General features: G+C 35.0%; 1 protein-coding gene across 3 annotated transcripts in view; it reads left to right on the top strand.

Annotated features, from left to right (window-relative positions):
- CPEB2 (cytoplasmic polyadenylation element binding protein 2) overlaps nucleotides 1-12,691 on the top strand; it is a 55,147-nt gene that overhangs the window by 15,992 nt on the left and 26,464 nt on the right. For all 3 annotated transcript variants that reach the window (XM_082052024.1, XM_082052025.1, XM_082052023.1), the window contains exons 3-4: nucleotides 423-513; nucleotides 9,266-9,316. In XM_082052024.1, the coding sequence (XP_081908150.1) occupies nucleotides 423-513; nucleotides 9,266-9,316 (142 nt within the window). The remainder of the gene's footprint in view (nucleotides 1-422; nucleotides 514-9,265; nucleotides 9,317-12,691) is intronic.

Here is a 12,691-nt window from a genome sequence, read left to right as displayed (position 1 = left end):
CCTTCTTGTCTTGTGGTTCCCCACCTTCACTATTTAACTTCTGCATGAAATGAAACTGAGCTCCTACAGACATTATTCTCCTTCATTAAACAGCCTAATGCTTAACACTGCTGTGGATCACCAGGACTGATTCAAGCAGCTTTTCTGAAGGAAACAGGTGATCACAGGCTGTCAAAGTGTATACACACAAGAGTTCTTCACTGTGCATCTCTAGCTTTATATTTGGAAGCTATTAAACTTACCGTTAATAAAATCCGGTCTTACTGTTAATAAATTCAGGTATGTTAAGTTTTTGTATCATTGTCCATCTCAAGAGTGTCTGAGTGTACGGCCTTTAGAAGGCACCTTTGTATTCCTATCATGTTTCCTGTTAAAAAGTACAGAATTTGTATTCCAATACTAAGGATTTTGTTCTCTTTTAGGATCGAAATAGAATGTATGACAGTCTGAATATGCACTCTTTGGAAAACTCCCTTATTGACATTATGAGAGCAGAGCATGATCCACTTAAAGGTATGTTATTACGTTAAATAAAGAAAAAAGGGTCATCATTCTGCATATTTGAATTAGTACTGATTGCTAATTTAGATTATAGGTTCATATTAAAATAGCAAATGAATTATTTTCTGAACTTGCCTGAAAGGTCAATCTCAAGCTGTATTCTATTGAAGACATTGTTTTACAGGTGTTTAAAACTTAAACTTTAATATCTTCATAAGTTTTTCTCCCTCAACCCTCTGTCTTTCCCTCCTTTCCCCCAAGAAATGTGTGGCTTTATTTGGAATTTGCTTGTCTGCTGTAGGAAATTCTACCTCAGTTTGTGGAGATACTGTTGCTAGAGGTAGCCGAAAGAGGGTAGGTGGGGAATCAAACCGCTACCAGTGTTAGCTGGGTAATTTTCCCTTTCTTTGCAGTAGAAGCTGAAAAGAAAATTAAGTCCACTGATAATTTCAGGTTTTGTCCTTTCAAATATTTTTTCACAGCTCCTGGAAAGTAATAATGCATCTAATTGTTCAGTTTCTGTTTGAAGAAGTGCAGAAATACACTTGGCTTTAGAATGCTGGTTCTTCTTACCCTTCTGGGCTCTGTTCAAATCAAATATGCAGTAAGCATATAGCTAATATTTGTGGGCTTCCATTTTGACTGCCCTATTCACTTCACATTAACTCAGTCTTTTCAAATTCTATTTTTCCATACTTAGGTGGCATTTACCATTGATCTTTGGGATGGGAAGCCCAAGCCGTTTTATTTGGCCTGATCAAATGTTACTTCATTTGTTGATGTTCTAATTAGGCTAACACAGTCTAACTTTAGTATTATCCAAGATACACTTGCCCTGCAGAAATGAAGTCTCAGGATTGAAGCAATTGAAAAAAAATTTAAAAATTATTTATTTTCACATTGTTATTTACGCCCATCCATTCTCCATTTCTAGGGGCTCCTAGACTTAATATAGATTATATTAGCACATAAGGGCCTGTGTCGTCCTAATTTGAAAGATGCTTTGCTAGAGTCTGCTCATGGTTCTCTTAAGATCTGTAATCAATTGGAAAACCTGTAGTATTCAGTTAGGATGTAATAGTGTTCTAAGATCTACAATGTAAAGCCAAAAGTTTGGGGATTTTTTTGTCAAGCTGATAATCTCTACAAATCATCAGTAAGTAGGTAGCATTTAGTTGGCCAGTTAATTTTCCTCTTCAGAGTGGAAGCTGAAATGAATTTTTCTTAGATCTTCTGAAGTCTGATCTCTTGTTCCTTACTGCCTACAGAGAATTGATTCCAGTTTTAACCAGTTTATAATTTAAATCCATTATTAAATTCAGTTTCTGTCTATTCTGCATGTTTACAAAACATTACTAAGTAACACAAAGGGGTTAAAACCTGTGAACAGTCAGCCCAGTGGTAACTGCTGTGGACTGAGAACAACGTGCATATTCATCGAAGACAAGGTAACTAGGTAGATTGTCCCTGTTGCAAAGCATTGTTGTTTCAATTTGCCACACTCAAGTGGTGACTAATATTTCTATGGTTATCTGAGCCCAAATCTACCATCAGGAAATCTACTAAAAGGTAAAGCTACTCTTCGGCATAAAATAAGAGAATGCGGATCTTCTATTGCAATATACTGTCATTAGTACCTCTCACATTCCTGAAAATCAGTTTTCACTTTTTTCTGTGCATGCTGACATGACAAATGCAAGTGTTTGCTCTTTTCCTCTGACATCTCGCTGTTTTCATTTTGACTTTATAATGCCGAGGAGTTTTCAGAGGCACAGTGAGCACAGGAAAGACACATTTTTATCTTCTCTCTTCCTATTTCATTATGATGCAAAAGATGAAAATTTTGCAGTGAAATTAAGACAAGAAAAAGCTTTTAGATTTTAAAGTGAATTGGGTTCATACTTTTGAAAAACTCAGTAAAGTTTCCATCATTATTCTGTGTTTTCCAGGGACAGGAGTATATGGTTTCAGTCTACAGTTAAGACTTTTTTTACCAGTTTCACCATCATACACTCTTGCAGTGAAAATTCTGCTAAGTTTTATGTTTGAACTAAAACAGATGGAAGCCATAGATAGTGATGAATTCAAAGGAAATAATTTTTTTGAATGCCAGAGAACAATGCACATGTCAACTGAATTTAACTAGAGTAATTGTGTTCTGTTCTTTAAATTGGTTAAGATATTTTTTTTCCTCTTTGGAAGTTATTATTTCAGCTGAAACAACGACATTATTAACAGTAGGACACAATAAATTTCATTACTGACTGAAAAAGGGAATAAGAGATCACGTCCTAGAATAATCTTTTAGTTCCTCTCTACCCCTCTTCTGTTTAGTCACCATTAGTTGGCATTTCTGTAATTTCCTACCAACTTTTTTTCTTCTGCACACCCTGAAACACTGATTTTGTTATTTCAGTCTCTGTGGCTTTTCACCACAGAGAATCTGACATTTACTTAAGAACCCGTCATATTTGCTTGCAGAATGCACAGGATTAAGAATATTGTTGTTTATTTGTTGTTCTTATTGATAGATAATGTACCTTATTGTAACTAAAGAATATTTTGTAATTAGATAATGTTTTTATGACAAGTTTTTAAATAAATCTAAGCACACTAAAACAATGCATCTTTTATATTTGACTGCAGCAGTAAAATGAAAGTCCCTGGAATTTTAAGCACGTGTTTTGGATTTAGCTGCTTTCAATATCTGGAGTATGACTAAGCATCTTGTCTCAGATTTTGCACAATGCAGAACAGACACCGTGTACTAGCTCACAGCTTTAAGTTTTGCATTTCGAGATCCATTTTAGAAGGAAGTTAAATTTCACCACTTCTACTTTCATGAACTTGAAAAAACTTTATTTCAAATATGATTCACTGAAAGCTAAGTTTATGCCTGCCAAAAAATTGTTTACAGATGCAGACTTTGGCTTCCCTTAGACGAAGTTTAGTCATTACTACAGACACGATCAAAAGAAAGAAGTAATTTTTAGCTTTCAATAAGACATTTTTTCAAAGTAGGTTAATAGGGAATAGATACTTGACTTCACTAGTCATTGCAGCAGAAATACTGATCATATTAAAACTAATCTTTCCCATGCAGCTTTCTTGAAATTCATAATAAGACATCAAGCAATGTTTAAGATTACCCTATTCTATCAATGGAATATAAACTGAAGCTAAAATTAATAACAGTTAAAATAAATGTACTTGCATTTTTTTACCCTTCTCCTCGCCCAAATACCAATGCTTCTTCATGTCACAATGCAGACAACTTGGATTTGAGATGTTTCGGAAACAGGAAAGCAAATACATTTGGGATAAAACAGATTATGGAAAAAACTCGGAGGAAGTTGTTATATTTTGTGTGGAGTATGTATTAGAGTTGAGGAGCAAATGATTTAATGGAATTACTTATCTACTGTTTTAAACACTTTTCTAGTAAAGACTACGGTATTTTCATGTAATTTAAGGGTTTGTGTTTGTAAAGCAAGTACTGGTACTGTACTCAGTTAATTTCTTTTTCTTGACCAACCTTCTTACAGTTCTGCGAACTAGATGTAAAGATGAATTAGCCATAGCTATATTAGCAGGAGTAACAAGAAGCAGTATTAACTTCTGTTTCTTTGTGAGGGACAATACAATTTTTTGAAGTAAAGTTACACAAATATATATTTTTTTATAGCTCACAATAAATAATAAAACACTATTATTTGGCTTATCTGTGGGGAAAAATAACTCAAAGCACTTAGAAGTCTGTATTGCTTTTTCTTGGTTTTATTTTCCCTTTAAGTAGGTTTAGTTGAGCTCTTCATCTGTTAGACATCTTTCTTTAAAAGCAACCTTCTGATGCATGCTCAGTGAAGTAAAAAAAAAAGCATTGGTGACTCAGCAACACAGTAGAGAACATTTTCCCTCATTGCATATGGTAACTTTTGTTTTCGAAGACATTTTTGGTTTATATTTTGAGTTATGAAGCTCCCAGGTTTACAGCTATACAATTGCTTCCTAGAGTAATTCGTATTGCTCTCAGAAAAGAGTTTCGGAGGATGAACAAAAAAAGTATGGAAGGAAAAGCTTAGCTCCTAGTCATATAAAAAGCTTTGAAATTGTACATACTGATGGTTTCCTCTTTATGTCACAGAAACATTTTATGGTAAAAGACTATTTAAGACTGATAGACTGATTTGCCTAAAGAGATCGACTGTCAGAGGCAACACATTTGGCCTCATTATGACTTACATAATTCTTACACAAGCATTTGAAATTGTAGTATCTAGGCTTTCTGTAACTAGGTGTTGTCCAAACACGGTTTTGTGCTGTTGTCTTAACTACGCTGATTCAAAAAATGGCTGCAAGTGCTGCAATCCTCAGCGTGGTCTGTTAAAGTCGTTTGCAAAGAGCTTAACTTGGAAGCTTTTTCTCTTCTGGTCAGGAGATCTCTTGAAAAGAGGAAGATGGATAAGGAATTTGTGATTCTCTGTCTCTTCATTCAACCATTAAAGACTTAAAGGAGATGGGGGAGTAGGGGTGAAATATCAAACTTGGGAAACTGTGAGTCAGCAATGTTTAAAGCAGTCATTATACTTAGATCTATCCCAAATGTTTTAATATAGGGAGATTCCTCCAACAGTTTAGTTAAATAGGAATAGAAAGTATGCATTTCTAAAAGTAGATATGAATTTGCATTAAAATGAGCAGTGAGAAAGCACAGCTACATCTGTGTGCTCAGAAGCAGCGTACCAAAAAAAAAAAAATTCTGTTGCCCATATTAGTAACATGAGATTACTGAAATGTAGCTAAAAATAAATTTGTTACTCGTTCCTCATGGTTTGGTTTAGCAAGACTTTTAACTAGATCTAGTGGATAAACTGGCCCACCAAAATTTATTTGCAAGCTTTTTTTTTTTCCCCTGTCCCTACAGAAGAATACATTGTGAGAAATATATACCAAGCAGTTCTGTTAACATTAATCACATTTAGATAAAGAAAGGAGGGCTAAATGTAATAGAACTCTAGTTACATAAAGAATGTCAAACATACCTGCTTATCCATAGCAATACTATTTTGAATTTAGCCATGATACATGAGAATTATTAATTAGCAGTAGTATGATGAAGTTGCAAGTTCAGACTTGCACAGAGAAAATTTCTGTAACGTAAATTTCTATAACATGATACTTTATGATACAGTACTGTACTGTTAGGCATTGTATTTGTTCCATATAGCAGCACATTACAAATTTTGGATGCTGTAGCACTAACTTCTGTAGACAGTGAAGAGATTACTTTTCATTTCTCAGAAACCGAATATGTCTATTATTTAAATATTATATTCTCTAATTTGTAGTTGGTAAAACATCTTTATATTTTATTTAAATTTCTTTTTTAAGTAGGCAGAGGCCACTGGAATTTCTAGAATATCTATTGAACAGCTTATACAATTCTAGGTTACTGACATTGAAGTAGGATGAGATTAGATAGGATTTGTGGTGAGGGCAGGTCTTAAAATGGTACTTTTTTTAAAACCCATCAAATGACATGCAGTGAAAATAGCTGAAAAAAAGAAGGATATGATACAAGCAAAGTAAATTGTTCTAAGATGGTGCTCTCATTGTCTGTATTTTTATAGTAATATTTTAAGTGAGGTTTAATATTGTATATGTCCATTTAGCTAGAATAATCTGTTAAAAATAGTGTAATCTGAGCTCCGAATAAGACTGATCTTGCACCCAGTTCCATGCATGAAGTGTTCTGAATTTATGTATATCATTAAATTCAGGTGGACACCCTAGAAACTCTGCATTTTGCTTCAACAAATTAATCTGAAGGATAAGAACCTAAGTTAATGTATCAAATAGCAGTGATTATATTTTCTAAATGTACGAAAACCTATGTTAAAAATGTTTTCAAGGTTGTAAGTCCAAGTACTAGACAAGGTAGTAAACACAAGTATTAAGTTCACCAGAACATAGTAATACAAAGTATGATTTCATTGAAATAACCTTGTAAAAGAGTTAAAGGAAGCCATCAGTACAGCCATACATGTACTGAATTCTGTATTACTTACTTTCTTTTCTAACCCTCAAATCACTCATTATCTGAGCCAGCAAATTCACCTTGCTAACACAGCAGGATTGGGTTTCTTTGTATGATTTGTGGGTTTTATGCTGCAGTACTGGGCTCAACTCCTTGGTGCACTCTCTCCCCACTGCTTCATGAGGAGTGCTTCATTATTTCAAGCTTTTCAGTTTGGCACCAGTGTCTCTGATGCAGCTTATTTGTGAAGCTGTAAGGGAAAAATGCAGAAGAATGCAAAACCAGAGTTGTAAACCCAGAATTTACTACCTTCTGAAACAGTTTTCCTCTCCAGGTGTTGATAGTAGTGGGCTTCTCTCTCCTGCTAGGCCTTAAATCTGACCTCTTTTTCTGTAGTAATTACAGGAAAAAAGAAAAATCTGTGTCTCCCTTGCTGAATAGGAAAGGAAGATAAATGTATAGAGACAGAAAGGCTGTCACCACAGACTCGAGGAGGTTCAAGATGACATAATAATTTCTCACAACTCCTATTGTTATTGTAGATAGATACAGTATTCTGATTTGCAAGAAACACCTCATGTTGTTGTAAATATTTCTACAGCACCACCATATATAAACATGATGGTGACTGTAAATCTGGTAAAATCCTTGGTGTTAGGCATTTGAGTATTACCTTTATAGACCAAAGGTCTAAGAAGCAAAGCAGAGTCACTTGTTATACGCCAGGCTGAGCAAACCAGTGGCAGCTCCCAGACTGCAGTTTAAGGATGTCCGAATCCTAATTCTTCACCTATTATACCAGTATGCATTGCTAGAAAGGCAGAATATTTATAGTTCCAAGAAACATTTGGTATAGCTGTAAGTGTTCAGCATGATGCTAAAAATTGCTTTTATGTTAAAACTGAACACCCTGGAAATAAGGAACATGAAGTCAGGCTCCTGCAAAGTTTTTTGTTTAGTATGTTGTCTAAGCCTGCTCAAAAATTCTGTAGAAGTTAGAGATGACAGCAGAGGCCTTTTGGATGCCATTCATCTGCTGTTTTCCAGGAGGCTGCCCTTGCCCTTCACCACTTTCAAATTCCGAAGTAAACAGTTCCTACTTTATCTGTGGGTGTTCTGATACCATCCATTCTCATAATAATGAAATCTGTGGGAAGAGAAATTATACTTGGCTGTATAATTGTTTTTTGCTGCAATGCCTGTAAATAATAAGGCTGAATAAAATATCCTAAATTAGCTTAATCGTGCTATTTTAAAGTTTTGAATGGAAGAACTGATAATGTATGGGTTTTTTCTGTAGTTTTGGATGGAAAATTATCATGTTGGTTTCCTGAAGCAGGAGAGTAAAACTTAAAGCCAGTTACTTAGAGATTTTCAGCAAAAGGGGTTTTTTTTAAAATTTAATCCCAAAGGTGACCCTTGGGACACGGAACTACTATTTTGAGAAATTTCCAGCCTTGCTGTTAATCACATGAGTTTACCAACAGGGGGAAGGGAGAAGTGTAACATAGGAATTGTCAGACAACCTTAATATATGGGTTGCTGATTTTGTTTTTTTCCTTAATTTTTCCTTTTTTCCCCAGTGTTTCTGTTTAGAACGAGTGAGCCTTATTAGGCTATGAGAGTGTCTTACTAAACATCTTGCAAGCCATCTGCACATATATTCCCCTTTAAACTAAATCCATGTGTGTTTTAAACACCCCTTGCTTCCAGGTTGGATTCTTCTTTCTGCCTCCACAAACATCTTATTTCCACCAAAAGATTTACATGTTTAAGTTATGGTATATTTTATATATGCTTACGGATTATAAGTAAGCAAGTATGTTTTAATAGCAAGATAGATGGAAAAGTAGTTTTTTGCAAATTAAAGCACACTTCTGCCAAACACAGCAGCTATTGTAAATGTCTCTCTAGGTCAGTGTGCACTACTGGTATGTTTGCAGCTTCCTGTAAACAGAAAATGTCTCCTTTAATAAAAAGGAGTTTGTAGTGAAAAGACAGTTCAGCTGTGCAATTTAAACCAGTCATTTAGCTATTCAAGTATAATATGCCACCAATGTACTAAAATGCAATGCTTAAAAAATTCTGAAGTCAGGATATGTGGCTTTCATGTATTTTTTATTCGATATAAAATGTTGAAAATGTTATCTATCATATTTTTTAATTTTGTTAATTCTGTAGATAAACCAGTTCTAGACTACTGAAAAATATTACATATGATAGTTATATATAATACACCAAGATACAGTCATAAAATGGTTAATAAAATTTTAATGCCTTAATTCCTATTAACATGATTTTTCTTAAATTGATTCAGTAGAGAAGCACTAAACCATAGAAATGCCACTCTGTTAAGGAGCGTGCATAGTGCAGTCATTCACAGTCACTATGAAAGAGCGGACTAAAGCAGTCAGCACTATTTCTGGGTGTCATGAAACAAAAAGTGGCTTTATCCTATTGGAGCTGATCCCAAAGCACATTGCAGATCTTATGACCAGAGAATTAAGGTTAAGAAGTCTGTTCTTGTCAGCTTTAACTTGGGTCAAGGGTATTGTTGGTTAATGTGCTTGGAGTTAAATATTAGCTCTTTATTTCCCTTAGGCAAACTGGGAATATAGTTTATATTTAAATTCTAAACAGTAATTTTTCTTCATTATTTTCTCTAGCATAATAGCTAAAACCTCTGCATTTGTTTTGTTTGTTCTTTGGTTTTTGTTTTCTTTTAAGGTCGCTTGAGTTATCCACATCCAGGGACTGACAATCTTCTGATGTTAAATGGTAAGTGCTAATCGTGTAACAGTTTCTAATTATCTCTAGCTTAGCTTAAATCTGACATGTTGGTATAAAATTATACTATTATATTCTGTTATTGAATTACTTGCCTCTAGTCTTCAACACTGATGGGACTGTTGCCATTTTTCAGAGTTGAATGGCAAGAGCTAATCTTGCAACAGCCTTTCATTATATCTAGCTTACTTGAAATCTGAAATGCTCGTAACGGCGCACTATTCTCTTTTGTTCTCAAGCAAACCAGTGGTATGTTCTCCAGAGATCTGCTAGAAATCTATTATACAGAAACACGAATTAGGAAAAGAAGAAGGCCGGAAAGGCATGGTTTTCTACCTTGTGTAAATAAAAGGCAGACTGATTACTTTCTACTACACTTATGTGAAATATCATTTTATTTTTATTGGGTTCTTTTGGGACTGCTTTTGTCAAATGTGTTTCTAAGTGTGAAATGTGCTGAAGTTAGAGTTCACGTTCACGTTCCTCTCCCAGTAGGTCAAACTTCATGAACATCTGCTACTCAGTGAAGGCATGAACTTTAGCCTTTGTTCAAAGCTAAAGAAGGAAGCAGAGCTTAGTGATCCATCTAAGTCAATAATAAATCAGGGTTTTTGCACACAAATGTTTTCTACATTGGGAAAAAATAGAGCTATAATGCCAGAGCTTCTCTGGACTAGAAAAAGTCAAAGCTGTTGTAGACAATGCAAGTACACTTTTGTTGTTGACTTGATGGGTCTAAACATTACCAGTAAAGACATAATTTTTTAAAAATACAGTCAGAGTATATCTTTCAGGGTTGTGGTCCTGTGGAGCTTTTTTAAATTACTTGGCCCTTCTGCACAGTCATTTACACTTGTGCAAATGGATAGAAGATGTAAAAAATATCCAGTATGCCTTGTGTAACACTGAGTAAATGTTTAAAATTTTCAGGAAATTCAGGTTTAGCTTTATACCCAGTAAATATTGCACAACAGACATTTGAAGAATTAGGTTCTTTCATCTAGAATAGTTCTTTAAGATAATGGAGTATTTTTAAAAGTGAAAATAGCTACTTTTGAAATAAAATATGTGTTTAACCCACAAAGACCATAATCCTGATTCCTGGTCAGAGATTACATTACATATTGCTATGCTTGATGTTAGAACATTTATAACCATTAACATTCTGTTTTTAACTGCAACTGTAAAACCTATTCTGCCAAGCTGGTTTGTGGAGGGAGTGTGTGTGCAATTGTCATTATCTGGTGATTTATGATGAAGTGTTAGATGGGAAGGTATTAAAAACTAAGCAATCTTATGAGCTCATAACTGTGAGAAATTTCAATGCAATCACTGTAAGAAATTCGTATTTTTAAATCCATTTTTTTGTAATACTTAGAATGGTGAACTTCTCTTTTTATAGTTTTGCGTGTTAAAAGAGGACATGAAAAGCATTGTTACTCTATGGATTATCTAGGAAAAAAGGTTTTTGCTGTTATCACAGGCACTGGAATAATGCATCTCAGTGGTACTAGTCGATCCTGGAAACCTTACCACGGAGCTAGAGCATGCACTGAAGAATATCTTGTTTTGTTATTAGTTCTGGTGGGGTTTCCACTGTAGTTTGGAAGCTAGCACTTAATGTGACTGCTGTCCACTTTAAAAGCTGCAATATTATTTCCAGCCTTCAATAGGTGAGGTAAAAATAACAATTTGAGTGTCGTAAAAGACAGGTGAGCAGCACCTAATTTTTAGGTGTGTCCTTTAGAATTTAATTCAAAGCCTTGGTTTAGATACCTAAGCTCTCTACCATGTACCTGGAGAGCCTGATGTGCCCCTCAGTGCAGTCCTGCACAATCACTTGTGCCATTCAGAGCCAGCTCAGGTTGGGGTGTCTGAGCTGCAGCTCCTCACAGCTCCAGAAAGAAGCACCAGGAGCAGTTTCTGGGCAGCTCCAGCTGCTCTGGCTCTGCACAAACTTTCTTTCGTAGCACAGATTGAGGGGCTTCCTCCAAATGTGCGGTAATGAGAATTAGAGCTCAAAAACTTGCTGATAAGAGTTACAGACTTGAGTTTCCTTCTCTGCTTAAGTGGATTCAAGCTGACATTTCCCTGTATCATGTAACTGGTGCCCCGGAGGGAGGAACAAGGAAGAGGAGAGTTGGTAATCCAGACGCTTATATTTGTCCCTTACTTTATCTAAGTGTTGTAGTCAGCACAAGTAGGAGCAGGAATACCAGACCTTCATGACAGAAAAGCACCAACATTTTTAAGGATCTGGGGCCCATGTATGTGTACACTGATACTTAACACTAGATCATGACCCTCACTGGATCGTATTTGATTTTAGTGGACTGGGATCTCTGGATCCTGGTCAGGTTCTGACATGAACCAGGCTGGAATTTCTCAACCTCTTCAAGACTAAGCACTTCTAGATAAAACCCATCTTTAGCTATTTTTAACTCTTAAATTATAGATCTTTTCCAGCTCATTTAAAGTCTACTTACTGAACTGTACCTAATATTAATATTTACGGTTTTCATTATTTAAATTAATGAAATGAACCACAAGAAAGCTGATTTATGTGTTTTAATAAATTATATATCTGATAATTATATATCTGTTTCAGCTCAAGCTGTAAAAAAAAGGCAATGGATTTTTAATAACTGTTATCTCAAAGTCTAAAAGATACTTTGGAATGGGTTTACCCGAGTACATCTTTAATTGTCGACTTCATTTCAGAGAGAAGCTTTCTGTAGCAAGTAATAATGCAGGAGTCCAATTTGTTCTGGTGTAGGGGTTTTTTTACCCATTATAGGCTTGCTCTCTTTTACAGTTTCAATGCATTGATTTTTTTTAATGGCAATTGAAACCTAATTCACCATTTGATTATTTTATCCAAGGGGGTATTAGACTTTCCATCTTAAAGATACTGTAGCTGGTTGTGCTTCCAAGAAAGGTGTTTTACTTCAAACAGAAGTTATTAAACTTCCTATATAGGAATTGCTAAAGGAGCTTTTGTAGTCTGTTAGGTATGCCGAACTTGAGAGGTCATAATGATCTCTTTCAGCCTTAAAATCTATAAAGATGTGATTTCTGAAGAAATCTTAATAGAATTTAGGCACCCAAATCCAATAGAATAAAATGGGAACTAGGAACCTACCTCCTTTAGTCTAAACTCCTGGGAAATTTTTGCCACAATTGTTTATGGATTTCTGTAAATGACAAAGAAGTATGAATGAAAAAGTCTTCATTACTTCACCGTTACCATTTGATCATTAAATCAGGAATGTTAGGGACAAACAGTATTTTATCTTGCTTTCTATCATAGATTTCACAGTCGTGTTTAAATATAGGAAGCTTGCCTATTTGTTTTTCCTGTTACCC

Source organism: Streptopelia decaocto (assembly GCF_964273445.1).
Source record: "Streptopelia decaocto genome assembly, chromosome: 4".
Classification (NCBI taxonomy): domain Eukaryota; kingdom Metazoa; phylum Chordata; class Aves; order Columbiformes; family Columbidae; genus Streptopelia; species Streptopelia decaocto.
The sequence above is the reverse complement of the archived record's forward strand: the minus strand, read 5'-3'. Positions and strand labels throughout refer to the sequence as shown.